Source organism: Syngnathus floridae, chromosome 11, assembly GCF_059516105.1.
Source record: "Syngnathus floridae isolate MCC-2025c chromosome 11, RoL_Sflo_1.0, whole genome shotgun sequence".
Lineage (NCBI taxonomy): Eukaryota > Metazoa > Chordata > Actinopteri > Syngnathiformes > Syngnathidae > Syngnathus > Syngnathus floridae.
This window is the reverse complement of record NC_142423.1, coordinates 3,397,746-3,411,241: the sequence shown is the minus strand read 5'-3', so window position 1 is coordinate 3,411,241 and position 13,496 is coordinate 3,397,746. Positions and strand designations below refer to the sequence as shown.

Sequence of the window (13,496 nt, the reverse complement as noted above, 5' to 3'; positions counted from 1 at the left end):
CAAAAGCTTTGCGGCAGTACTAGACAGGAAATAGCTTGGCCCTCAAGTGGATTGGTGGCTTTGGTAAAACGGAGGAGGGGAGAAAAAATGCAGTCGACCTTTTAGCATTTATCAGGGTGAAATCCTGTTTGTTTTGCTAGCGGGTCAAGCTGTAATAATAAAGACAACATGTGCGTGTACATGCGTGTGTGTGCGTGTGTCTGCGTCTGTTACTTTTACGTGCCTTTGCTTTGTTTAATTATAAGTCAAAGAAAATGCTCAAATTGGGTCCACGCCAATTTTTGTTTTGTTTACTTTTGACCCTTCTCCCCCAATCATCTGACCTCCTGCTGTTTGTATTGCAGAGTTGCACTCCTCGTTGGAAGATGTGCGTCAGCGACACAGACAGCGGCCTTGGCTTCGCCCTGGGCGCCATGTTTGTCAAGGCCACCTTCGCAGAGGACAGCAAGGACATTGTGAGTGCGTGAGTGCTCGTCTAGCGTGAGATGCACCCTTCTCAGCGGCCCCTTCTTTCCGGTCCCCAGGCTGAGGACATGGTCAGCGACATTAAAAGAGCATTTGAGGACAGCCTGGAGTATGTGAGCTGGATGGATAGTGACACAAAAAAAGCAGCAAAAGAGAAGGTGAGAGGACGTAGAAGACGGACCTTAGGGAAGCAGAGCAAACCCTTCCCCCTGGTGTCTAAAAGTATTCACCGCTTTTTTTAGGCCGATGCAATTTACAACATGGTGGGCTATCCAGAGTTCATCATGAATGACACCAAGCTGGACAAAGTGTTCAATGATGTAGGTAAATGTGGTCGCATTTAAACCAACTTATTCCTCATCAAAAACAGCCAAACTCTTTCTTTTCAGTTCGAGGTCGTGTCGGATCTGTACTTCCAGAACGTCATGCAGTACTACAACTTCTCTGCCAGGGTGACAGCCGACCAGCTAAGAAAAGCTCCAAACAGAAACCAGTGAGTGTCTCTGGTCGTCCAAGGGGGGGCTTAGAATAGTGGAGTACTCAATCCACAAAGTGCTGAACGTAGAGATTGACCAGTAAGGCTACATGTGTTGCATGTGATAGGAACAGTGACTGCCACTTTTTACGTTTTCTGCAGGTGGAGCATGACCCCCCCAACTGTGAATGCCTATTACAACCCCACTAAGAATGAGATTGTTTTGCCAGCAGGAATTCTCCAGATGCCGTTCTACAGCCGCCATTGGCCCAAGTAAGCCTTGAATTTAAAGTCCCCCCCATTTTTGCCAAAGGAGTTTTCTTTCTTTTGTTAATTTGGTCTTATGCGGTTACAAATGGATGTTTGCGCCGATGTGATGGTGGACACAGCAGCCTATGGGAGCAGCTCCTCTTATTCTGTTTAATCATCTTCATACAACTTTTTCTTGTATGTTGCAGAGCTCTTAACTTTGGCGGAATCGGGGTTGTCATGGGTCATGAACTGACTCACGCTTTTGATGACCAAGGTTGGTAGTCTTTTGCCTCTAACAGGTCATGAAAAAGAATTAGTTGTAGCATACGCGTCTTCATTTTGTTTTAAAAAGGGAGGGAATTTGACAAAGATGGCAACCTGCGCTCTTGGTGGAAGAACTCATCTGTGGAGGCCTTCAAGAAGCAGACACAGTGCATGGTGGAGCAGTACGGCAACTACAGCATCAACCAGGAGACCCTGAATGGTCGCCACACGCTGGGCGAGAACATCGCCGACAATGGCGGACTCAAGGCTGCCTATGAGGTTAAGACGCCGATTGAGCTCGCTCGCTTAAACACAAGTGCAGCTACTTCTTTGGACGACAATGCCCAGCTTGTGTAACGCGGTAGATGCTCTGCCTCCTCTCCTGCAAGGCTTACGTGAATTGGATCAGAAGGAACGGTGAGGAAGCCACGCTGCCAGCTCTGGGAATGACAAACCACCAGCTGTTTTTTGTGGGATTTGCACAGGTTAGTTATTTTAATATATAAAAAAAATGAGAATACACATATTGGTCATCTCCAAATTTGTATTGACCCATAGCTGAGATTTAGCAAATACGTCAAATATATATAACCACATAAAATGTATGCTAATAGCATGTTGACACCAATTCAAGTACTTAAAAAAAAAAATGAAATGGAAGAAAAAAGGAAGCCAAAGACAGCAGAGAGACCGTAAGAGTCACAGATGTCAAGTAAGCCTTCCTTTTTGTCATCAGGTGTGGTGCGCCGTGAGGACACCCGAGAGCTCGCACGAGGGCGTCATCACCGACCCGCACAGCCCGCCCAGATTCCGAGTCATCGGGACCGTCTCCAACTCACACGAGTTCTCCAAGCACTTTGGCTGCAAAGCAAACGCGCCTATGAACCCCAAACAAAAGTGCAAGCTCTGGTAATGCCTCAAAATTGACAGCAAAGGGCAGTATGAGCAAACTGACTGTGGAGGCTCACTGGCCCAAAGAACCACTAAAAAGCACTCCATGCCTTTGTTAGGACGAAACGTGCCAACTTTGTGTACAGAATTGCTCGAGAAAATCTTTACTTTTTTTTCCAAAGGAGACACATTCTACCTTTTCCCTGGTGTTTAAAAAAAAATGACGGGCTTTTTTGAAAAAAATAGCCCGAGGATCAAGCTATACATTTTCCTGTCTTGGTTAGAGGAATGTAAATTAATCACAGTTACAAATCAGGCAGAGAGCAGATAGCAATATTTACTTGAGTCTTTTAATTTCAAACTTGATGGGTTGTATTGGGCCCATTTATTTGTTTACGAGCCACTCAAAAGTCCATTTTCATGTAATACAGTGTTCCCTCACTTTTTGCGGGTGATCCATTCCAAGCGTGCTCGATCACACTTTCGGAGTGGTGTACAGACGTCAGAGTGAATTACCATGACTGGTCTTAGTAAGAAGCAAGATAACCTTCAAAATAGTGAGGCAAAACTGCCATAGAGTGAATCCCGAACTGCGAAGTTGCAAAGGAACACTGTATGCCCTTTTTAAGGACTGCTGAGCTGTAAATTTTAGTGTTACAACTTTTGAGTTGCTTTTTATGTCACTATCCTGTGCCAGGATTTCCCAAACTTTTGAATGCTAACAATACACAACACATATTGCCAAAACATAGACATCTATAGACTTTTTTAATCTACTACATGTCATTGGACAAGAAATTCTCTGGTTAATGCTCAGTAACCTAAGTTTCGGGAACCCTTCTCTCACTTCGACAGTGGTGCCTTGAGATACAAGTGACCCTAATTCAACGTTTTCCATGATAGCGCAGTCTTGAATAACTTTTCAAAGCTTTGAACTTTTTAATTCCACTCTCAGTTGACACTTTACTCTGTGTACTGTCAGGTATTAGAAGCATCATGGGGGCAGATAGTAACAGTACTGGCTGGCATATATTCCTTACCCCCTACCAATTATTAAAGCATTAACACTAATTCTTTACATTTTTAACACTTAAGTGCGAAAGCCCATTCATTTACAACGGCGTGACCGCCAGAGAGCGACATTTCCCCGTTAGCGCTCCAGTGGGAGCTCATGTAAATCAATCCGAACGCCTGGAACTCTGCTCGGGCGTCGTTCAGCGGCTGCCCTCGGCACTTACTACAGTGTCAAAGATTGCTATTGCTCCTTATTAAAAACAAATGTATTTTTGGGGAGGATGGCCTAGATTAATTGCATTTTCATTCTCTTTTGTATCTTAAGGTACCACTGGATTTTATGATCTACGTAACATTTTTATATGACACTGAATTCAGGACCGGTATGTTGATGTTGTTGACTGTTGAGCCAATCAAAGCCAAAGCCATATTAATGTCTTAACACAAATATTGAGGGGAAAGCTGCACTGTTGGGGGGAGGTACAACATGGTCAAGGTGTCATTTATTGGGGAAAATGTTTTTGTATTATAATGACAAAGCCAAATTTGGACTGATTTAAGCATATACAAAAATAGAACGGCACTCACAACCAAAACCAGTTGTACCGAGTAAGCTTGTATGTATGTGTAAGATTATTTTGTATATTAAAATGATTATAAAACATTCATTTCCAAATCATTTTCTTTTAGGGTTACAGGTGAGCTGGAGCCTCTACCTGCTGACGATAACTTATCAGCAAGCTCTGATCAAAGAATCAGGTGTGTTGGAGGGAGGGAAATCAATCATTTCATCAGTTAAAATCACTTGATTTACCATGGTAATGCAAATTGACAATTCTCATTTATCTGCAGACAATTAATTTACAATGGTAATGGTTCAAGTAATGTCCGTCCGAGTCGTCAGCCCTTATACATTTTCATCTAATTGAATCTGGCCCTATCTGCACTATCTGTAATTAAATTTGCTGTCACAGGCTCAATTACATAATAACAGAGCCATTACCAAAGATTGCACTTGTGTTTAGGGTTCATAGGCGTGTTTTCTTTGCAGCCAAAGTGCTTGGAGAACTCGTGCGAGTTGGAGACGCTCCCGATGACTCGGAATCTGGGCGGGCTGTGCGGGTCTTTGACATTGTAGTAGTATTGGTTCACGGTGCACCAAATCTGATGGCAAAAAGGTACACTCAGATGTTTACTAACATGTAGTCTTTAAAAAAAAAAAATCATACACACGCTACAAACCTGTGCAAATCCCACAAAAAACAGCTGATGGTTGGTCATTTCCAGCGCAGGCAGTGTCGGTTCCTCACCGTTCCTTTCGATCCAGTTCACGTAAGCCTTGGAAGTGGGGGGTCAGAGCATCCAGCACGTTACACAAGCTGTACACTGACATCCAGAGACATAGCTGCATCTGTCAATAGGCGTCTTAACCTCATAGGCAGCCTTCAGTCCGCCGTTGTCGGCGATGTTCTCTTCCAGCGTGTGGCTACCATTCAGGGTCTCCTGGTTGATGCTATAGTTGCCGTACTGCTCCACCATGCACTGTGTCTGATTCTTGTAGGCCTCCACAGATGAGTTCTTCCACGCAGAGCGCAGGTTACCGTATGTGTCGAACTCCCTTGCTTTTTTTTTTTTTTTTAACAAAATCAGGATGCGTCATTGAATATAATCAAATGTCATCTGTAACAGTCCCCCAATATTTGCCTCTGTTAATTGCTGTTGCTGTTGAAATTCAAAATCTGTGAGCCATTTATACACGACCATTCAAGACTCTCCCAAAGTGCCGCTAACAACTCGGACCAAACTTACAAAACTACATAAATAAGTGAACTTGTAAATAGACAAATCTAAATATTAGAGGATTATTGTATCTTATTGTTTTTTTTTACATTGAACTATTACCGACAAATGATTACGAACCTTTTTTGCCAAAAGCGTGAATCAGTTCATGCCCTATGATGACCCCAATTCCACCAAAGTTAAGAAATCTGCAACATACAAAAAAAAGAACACTCAAAAATGAAAACATATGAAATTAAAGAAATCCTTCACAGTTGATATTTAGGCTTCAATATTTGGCATAACTTGAAGCTTTAAGTCATTTTATTTATAAATGCAAAATTCTTGAGACCAAGAAAAAGTGCCCAGGAACAAAATTTGCAACTTTTCGAAAACCTCACATGTTTTCTGAGATGTTTGCGTTAAGCCAAAGTGGCTGCTACAGTAACATGGGGTTTCATATTCAACGCTTACTTGGGCCAGTGGTGGTTGTAGAACGGCGTCTGGAGAATTCCTGCTTGCAAGACAATCCCATTTCCAATGCGGTCGTAATAGGCCTCTACTTCTGGGGGGGTCGTGCTCCACCAGCAAAAAACACAAATTGGCAGGCCATTTAGTGCAGGGTCAAATATCAAGTAGTCTCTCGTGATATAAGTGACTCAACATGTTTTTCGAGACACACGTTCTGCCAATTTTGTGTTATGCATTGCAGGCACGTATTTGACCAACTAACTCACTTTACAAAAAGCAATTTAGCAATGCTATAAAAAGAGGCTTCGAGCTGTTCAATGCCACAAAAGGTGGAGCAACTTATGTAGGCAGACAATATCTATCACTCTGTGTTCCAGAGACACTCACTGAAATATTGTTGGAGCTTGTCTAAGCAGGTTGGCTATCAACCTGGCAGAGAAGTTATAGTACTGCACGACGTTCTGGAAGTACAGATCTGACTCGACCTTGAACTGAAAAGAAAAAAAAAAAAAGAGTTTGGCTCTTTTGATGAGGAAAAGTTGGTTTAAATGTGACCACATTTACCCACATCATTGTACACTTTGTCCAGCTTGGTGTCGTTCATGATGAACTCCGGATAGCCCATCATGTCGTAAATTGCATCGGCCTAAAACAAAAAGCGGTGAATACTTTGATACCAGGGGGCAGTGTTTCCTCCACTTCCGTCTTCTACGTCCTCTCACCTTCTCTTTTACCGCTTTTTTTGTGTCACTATCCATCCAGCTCACATGCTCCAGGCTGTCCTCAAATGCTCTTTTAATGTTGTTGACCATGTCCTCGGCCTGCGGAGCGGAAAGAAGGGGTCGCTGAGAAGGGTGCATCTCACGCTAGGCGAGCACTTGTGCACTCACAATGTCCTTGCTGTCCCCTGCGAAGGTGGCCTTGACAAACATGGCACCCAGAGCGAAGCCAAGGCTCGAGTCTGTGTCGCTGACGCACAGTTTCCAGCGAGGAGTGCAGCTCTGCAATACAAACAATAGGAGGAGGTCAGAGGTGACATTCCAACTACTCGTTGAAGATTTACCATTGCAAATCTACTTACTTTAATTCCGTACATGACCTGTTGAAAGCGCTGCTCGGTATCCCGAAACCTCCAGTCCAAGTTGGGAATCATGTTCCTTATTACTTTCATGATCATGTAGTTGTTGAGAATGCTGGAAAGCAGACACAGTCATTGCTGGTTAGAAAAAAAATGTGTGGAAATGGAACGAATCATAATAATTAATAATCCACCAGATGACACCAATGTAATACGTTTTTTGCTTTAACTCAACAGACCTCTTATTGGTGTTTGTTATGAGGTCCGACACGTTCTGGAGGTACTCTTTGGCATAGACGATCACCGGCTCGGACTCATTGATGGGCACAGGAGCGAAGACCTCATTGAGGTAAGGGATCCAGTCTATTGCAGGGGCTAGACTCTACACGCAAAAAATACAACTTAAGTTCAGTTACTGGCTCTGACAAATAGCTCTAACTCACCTTCAAGTCTTTGACCTCCATCTTGTGGTAGACGGGCTTTTTATTCTTTCTCCCCTTCAGGGGTACGGTGATGTTGGCCAGTGACGTTTCAAAGTCCAAAATCTCCTTCATAATTTTCTGGGACGTCTTCATGGAACCCCCCAGAAGGACCCCTAATTTTACTAGGAAGTTCTCGTACACCGTCAGATGCTGCAAACAAGCAGTGAATGTGAATGTGTGTGCATGCGTGCCTGCATGCGACCCAGTGCGTGCATTACATTTCCATAGGCTGTTTTGTTGAGATAGAATTTCTGCGAGAGTCCCAGGCTGGACTGAGCCACCTACAAACAAAAGAAATATCAGACATAATCACTAATCAGCTCCTCATATTTGTGTCAGTTTAACAGTTGGTGGTTTCCTGCAATTTATCAAAGAATTACTGAGAATAGAAAAGCATGAAATTTGGCACATGCAACAGTCCAGAGTTATAATTCTATTTATAGGTTCATCAGATTATTTTTTGATGAATTTGCCTAACTACAACACAACAAAATCACTGGCAAGCTGGCTCACAAATATGTTGTTCCGGGAGGACTTGAAGTCAGGATAGACCAATAGGGCGAAGAACGGTAAAGCGAGCTGGCGTGCGGACACCGTGCGTAGGACTTTCTGGAAGTTGTCTTTGTCCCACGGTCCGGTAAGGTCCCATCCTCCAAGCTAAAGGACATAGCAGAAGTGTGTGTGTCCGATCGACTGTCAAGTTTACCAAATTGAGACAGCAACCGTTGCTGAAGCACAAACCTGTGTGATGAGTCGCTGCAATGGCTTCGCTCCCAACTGCTCGATTTTTGTCTCGTTCATGCAGGCCTGATAATATCTCTGGGCCTTCTCCTCTGCTTGACTCAGACCGCTCATCGTCGTGTTCTCTGCTCAAATCACAACAACAAAATAAAACCATCACGGCAACGTGATGGACAATCATCTATTGCCAAACTCACCTAATAGTTGCTTCATCACGAGCATGTTGTGCTGCCACCGGGTGTTGAAAGGGTTCCAGTTGGACTTGCCATCAGCAAGAGGGTTGTTCTTCATCCAGCTGCCGCAAGCAAAGTTGTAGAAGTCCTGGCAGGGGTCCACTGAGCGGTCCAGTGCTGACATGACGGCGCTGGCCACATTGATGCAAGTCTCTGTCAGGCAAACGCCCGGATGTGCTGTCGAGCACAATAATGCGTTTTTGTCAAAATACAACGGCATTTGAGGAAAGCCAAGCCATAGAACTCACTTTGCCAGTAGAAGACAGCGGCTGTGAAGAGCGTTACAAACAGGCCTGCAGACAGCACGCACGACAGAAAGTGAAAGTGCCTCTTCCTTGGCATTTCCTCAGGGCAGCACGAGGTGTCCAAGGCCTGTACGCACGTTGACAGATTTTAAAGGAGAAATATTATGGAAAATTGACTTCAATGGCTTTCAAATGCTTTGTTTTGGTGTAGTCTTATGGTATTTTGGTGTCGTGTATGTTGGAAGTGATCTGAGGAGCTTCGTGAGGCGCTTGGCAGCCATCTTGTGGTATCCGGCCCTCCATTATCTGTACCGCTTACCCTCACCTACAGGATGATATTTTGCAATAGCATATTTGACATTTAAGTCATATTTTTTATTTGGACTCCTTTTTTGTGGAATACAGCACTTGATGTGGCCCAGAGTCCATCTCTAGCGGCACCCACACAAGATGGATTTGTGACCTCTGATTTAGTCTTCCAGTCTTGAACTTGCTTAAGAAATTTCTTTTTGGACTGTGGTGTTTGATTCCAGATCCAAATTCAAAGTGCTGCATCCATGAGTGAAAATATTTTAAAAAACTATTTTTTTCACCAATATTAAGAAAAGCAGCTTTATTTATAGTACAAGCACATAGTACATTTCATACACAAGGCTATGTGCTTCACACAAGCAGACAAAATCATTCATAAAAACATTTAACGACATTCAGAAGCAAAACATAAGAAAAAACTATCTTACCAAATTATTTTACGGATGTACAGTACATTTCCAGCATCAACAGAAGACTTTTAATAAAAAGAAAAAGTAGATTTATACAATTACTAAACGCTTGTACCGTGAAATTGATTAAAAAAAAAGGCCCAGTCAAGTATTAATAGGAAAATGAAAAAGTGTCATTCAATTTTTTTCAGAGGCGCCCAAAGAGCTCTATTGCCACGCCCCCTGCCTTCCCCTCCGTTCATGTCTTGGGAGTCACTTGTGGTAGTGATCACTGTCCATTGGAAATCAAAATAACACGGATTAGCCAGTGTAACAATAGCATTGTTAGATTGTTTTCCCAGAACTGTTGAGTTGCTGTGCAACACATGAAATGTGGTCGGACGTGTTGCGCATTACAGAAATGTGTAAAAGAAAGATAAGTGAGCAAACGTGATGGCTCTAACCGTCCATTCTGTATAGTAAGACAGACTCAAAATAGATGTGGACGTCTCTACTTAGGCCCACTACAACCTCTGAAAAGCTCATCGAATGATATGCCTTTCCATGGCTGACTTTTCTGTCACATGTCTATTTTCTTTCATAAGTCACCAGGATACGCAAACAAGCGTTCTGAAAGGCGTTTTTTAAGTTGTATTGTTCATAAGTGATTCGTGTGGCTATCTATTTTCTCCATCTTAAAATGAGGCGCTGGTAGCGGCCTCACTAGACCTCCTTGCTGGAAGTCAGGTGCTGTCAATCTTCTCAAGTTCTACTTCAATTTCAACAAGCCGGCCTCCTGGGGTTGTCTCGCAGTTATTTATCCGAAGTTGACGCACACGGGCCGGCTGACTGGCAGCGCGCCGACGGGCACGGGCCGGCTGACTGCCAGAGGGACGTACGCCGCTGCAACTCCTGCTCCGGCTGGATGGACGGCGGGAGGCCGTGACAGAGCGCTCCGGCGAATAAGATGCTGCCTCCCTGCCATCACCGAATGCGGTCAGTGGCGGGGAGAGAGCTTCCTCGCCGTGCAGCCCACCGGCCAATGGGGCCGGCAAATTAGGTAAAGTAGGTGTTGCCGGCCGCCTCATCGGCGTCAGTGAATGAGGTCGGCGTCGAGGAGGGCGCTCTGGCTGTTGATTGATGGCGGGTGTCTGCGACACAGAGGCCCCATGTCTTGCTTGTAAGAAGCTGAAACTATTCTGCTAATGTTTTCCATATTTTCACAGGTTACATGTTGATGGCAATAACCATTTCAGACACTGGGTGACGAGAAAGTGACAAAGCAAAGCAGGAAACGCCACACATTGCAACTTGCCTGCCTCCGGTGACAGGCCGAGATGAAAAAACAACAGGAAGCCAGCTCCAAAAGTGCGTTTGTTGGGAGATTTCACCTCCAAAAATCACCAGATTCTTTTATAGATGTGAATTTTAATGCTAATCGTTTCTTGTTTTTATTATAATATTGTTATTATATAAGTGCCTATGTTCAGTCCGATTTACTGTCCCCTTTACACGACCATAATTGCTTTAAAGTGGAAGACGTTTTAGACCATTGTGGATACGCAGTCTCAAACCCGTCCGTGATCGCGAGAAGCCAACTAATCTTAAGATCCACCAGCAAAATTCACAAAGCAGCTCTCAGGTATTATGTGGCAACGATACAATTTTGTTGTCTGTCTTACCTGCACGGATGTTGATTGGTGGTCATCATCATCACTACCACAGTTAACCAGTTCTTCCTTGTCCAGGATGACTTTCTTGGATGATGACATCTAAAATGTCCACATACACACAAGAGTCTATGAGTTCCTACATGGTATAGAACTTCAAGCTCTTCAGCTGGCTACTCCACAACATTTGGTATTTTGGGTTTCACTCTGGTTTCCATTGCATATGAAAGAAAGCTGACTATTTCTAAGACATTCCCTGCCAGACGCACCTTACAACACCTCCCCGAAATCCTTGAGAATTCTCTTTTACAACTTGCTGGTTCCACCTGGTGCGAGAGAAAATGTGCATATAATTTTATACAAATGTTGTAAAAGGTGGAATAGTTAAAATAATCATTTTGGCAATTTTTTTTGGTCAATGTTTTAAGGTCCATAATAGGTTGGTTGGGCCACAATTGGTTGGGCCCTTTTTCGAAGACATAAAATAAACGTACAACCGTCTTCTTATAAGCACGAAGAAACTTTCGAGTTTGTTCTGCTTACCGAGGGTGTCAATCCGAGAATCAAGACTTGCACTCTGTTTCTGTCCTGGTCCAGCCAACGTGTTGCTTTTTAAAGCTCCTCTTTTTAAATTCTCTGCGAGAACAAATATGTGTCATTTAAAAGCTTTATGAGTCATTCAAAAGCTTTGTGACATGTCATTTACAGGCACTTGCTTCCTATCACTTGTTTAAATTGTGCAGAATTAGGGGCGGGGTTTTCTTCCCGATATGAGCAAAACGTGCTGGTGGTTTCCAATGGCAAAATGAAGCTTCCTGAACCAGTATTATAAAAGAATGTCCCATTGTGGCCAAATGAAGCTTTACGAATCATTGAGGCTTTCCAGTGAGGTATATTCTTTCTTTAACGCTTATTTAAGATAAAATCTCTTTAAGTGTGACCTTTTGGGACCGACCATCAGGCTAGAGTAGGAGAGTAAGTTTATTGAATTCTGGATTGACCATCTGAGCCCGCAGGCTTTTGGAGGAAACAAAAGACTGAAATATTTTACATGCATGTAACAATGATTTTTTTAAAACATGTCATCATTACAGAGAGCAAAATTGTCAAAATCTGTCAATTGGAATAATTGCTGTATACAAGTCATTGATCACTTTTTTAATTTTCTGTCCTAGATTTAAAGACTTTAATGGTGGATAATAATGGAGCTGTCTTGAAATATTTTTATCTCTATAACAAATTTCCAATTATATTTATAGAATATAAATCAATAGCAGTGTTCATATTTTAAGGACTAAAGTGTGTCATCTCGTAAAAGGCCACTAGGTGGTGTCAAATCATACTAAAACTACAAATCTATTAATTATTAATAGATTTGTAGTTTTAATTATTAATAATTAATAAGAACAATTGCCGACTCTACACTACATACTGCACTGTATTTGACAAAAAAAGTAAGAATAAAGAAGACAATGTATACAGAAAATTAAACACGTTCAGCAAAACAATGTAAATCTAAATGAAACTCACAAGTAATATTATTTAAGAAAAAAAAAATCATAAGATTATCAGATCATATTTATTTTACAATTCTTCATTGATATTGACCTCACAACAGAGGGAGTGAAGGAATGGGGTTGAAATACAAAAAGTCCTGCCTAGCTACAAAAACAGATATGCTCAAACCTCAATGATTAAAGTACATACTAAGCAGGCAAGTATATTCACATATTAAATAAATAAAAGAAACATTTTAAGCATATAATTATACCTACACACCAAATCAATAAAGAAGACATAACTAGACATTTTTGATAAGTGGTAATGAGAAAGGTTTTTATAACTTTATGATCTGATATATATTCCTGATCACTTTGAAATAACAAATGTTTTTTGATATATTGCCTGAATAGCTTAATTTAAGACCCTTAGGAACTGTTTAATGCATGCCTGATGATTTTCTAAATCACGGACACTGCCAAAGTCGTCTAAAAATGTTCAGTACTTGATTGTATCTTATGTTTTGACTAATGCTAGACGCCAGTTTTCGATTAATACTGAACGTTCTGGACAGAGGGAAATATTTTGCCTAACAAAGAAAAGATATGGTTGAAAGCATGATTAAACTAAGGATATGATGACGTAAGCAAGTACATGGAGATCAAAGGAACAAACAAAAACATGGTAAGTGGTGAGTACAAACTTTGCATAGTCAGGGAACATTAATAAATACGTAGATGATGTCACAGCCAAAAGCTCACATAATTCTGTACAAAATGACAAAATTGAAAGAATGATGAATGAATGAGGTGGAACAGTGTATGTGCAAGAATGGAGGAGAATGTTTACAGGAAGGTCACTTGGAGATAAAACCAGCAGGTGCCAGAGGGGGAGAGCCCAGCCAAAGATGATCATCAAGGCTGAAAGACGGAAAGGAAAACAACAGCCCCCACACATCGAATCGCCCATAATCAGCACCAACCCCACAGAACCAGCTCTCACCGAACCAGCACCCACTCCCATGGAATCAGACTCTCCTGCGAACTTGCCCCGCCCCAAAGACTCATCACCCATCAAAGTCGGCCCACACTGGCATGTGCAACTGAATATAAGATGACCAAAGAACCTTGAACATTGCCTTTTCTGAATGGAGACTTTCTGCTCTTGAAGGGCCCGGCGCTGTATTGTACTTTCCTGAAAACAGCTTTCTTGACAAGAATTGTGATTGAACTCAA

The 13,496-nt window shown here is 42.3% G+C and overlaps 2 protein-coding genes across 8 annotated transcripts in view; one reads left to right on the top strand and one right to left on the bottom strand.

Annotated features, from left to right (window-relative positions):
• Positions 1-13,496, top strand: part of LOC148390342 (endothelin-converting enzyme 1-like) — a 21,114-nt gene extending 7,618 nt beyond the window's left edge. For 4 of the 5 annotated variants that reach the window (XM_088388724.1, XM_088388722.1, XM_088388723.1 and 1 more), the window contains exons 11-24: positions 345-455; positions 525-623; positions 708-785; positions 855-958; positions 1,103-1,213; positions 1,399-1,466; positions 1,545-1,735; positions 1,846-1,941; positions 2,193-2,365; positions 4,052-6,643; positions 6,927-7,038; positions 7,193-10,151; positions 10,318-10,733; positions 10,840-13,496. In XM_088388724.1, coding sequence (XP_088244850.1) covers positions 345-455; positions 525-623; positions 708-785; positions 855-958; positions 1,103-1,213; positions 1,399-1,466; positions 1,545-1,735; positions 1,846-1,941; positions 2,193-2,365; positions 4,052-4,160 — 1,140 coding nt within the window. In that variant the 3' untranslated portion in view covers positions 4,161-6,643; positions 6,927-7,038; positions 7,193-10,151; positions 10,318-10,733; positions 10,840-13,496. Of the gene's footprint in view, positions 1-344; positions 456-524; positions 624-707; positions 786-854; positions 959-1,102; positions 1,214-1,398; positions 1,467-1,544; positions 1,736-1,845; positions 1,942-2,192; positions 6,644-6,926; positions 7,039-7,192; positions 10,152-10,317; positions 10,734-10,839 lie in introns of all 5 variants that reach the window. The other variant, XM_088388725.1, reaches the window with a different exon arrangement.
• LOC148390343 (endothelin-converting enzyme 1-like) lies at positions 2,679-11,455 on the bottom strand. Of its 3 annotated transcripts, XM_088388720.1 has the most exons (20): positions 11,305-11,455; positions 11,031-11,087; positions 10,774-10,863; positions 8,394-8,517; positions 8,110-8,322; positions 7,913-8,037; positions 7,685-7,828; positions 7,390-7,452; positions 7,133-7,321; positions 6,929-7,071; positions 6,693-6,804; positions 6,502-6,612; positions 6,334-6,432; positions 6,180-6,257; positions 5,999-6,102; positions 5,615-5,728; positions 5,282-5,349; positions 4,793-4,983; positions 4,604-4,699; positions 2,679-4,525 (listed from the first exon to the last, which is right to left on the bottom strand). In XM_088388720.1, the coding sequence occupies exons 3-20, from the start codon at positions 10,861-10,863 to the stop codon at positions 4,361-4,363; spliced, it is 2,229 nt and encodes a 742-aa protein (XP_088244846.1). In that variant the 5' UTR covers positions 11,031-11,087; positions 11,305-11,455; the 3' UTR covers positions 2,679-4,360. The 3 variants fall into 3 exon arrangements, with proteins under 3 accessions (XP_088244846.1, XP_088244843.1, XP_088244845.1); XM_088388717.1 differs by having other exon boundaries at positions 11,031-11,324; XM_088388719.1 differs by having other exon boundaries at positions 5,615-5,719; positions 11,031-11,323.

Bases quoted from the DNA above. Each gene is read 5' to 3' on its own strand.
- LOC148390343 (XM_088388717.1), bottom strand. From the start codon at position 11,195: ATGGACCTTAAAACATTGACCAAAAAAAATTGCCAAAATGATTATTTT. The intron at 8,518-10,773 runs GTAAGACAGACA...ACGTGCGTACAG, and splicing joins ACCAATCAACATCCGTGCAG to GCCTTGGACACCTCGTGCTG. The intron at 4,526-4,603 runs GTTTGTAGCGTG...TTTTGCCATCAG, and splicing joins TTTTTGTGGGATTTGCACAG to ATTTGGTGCACCGTGAACCA.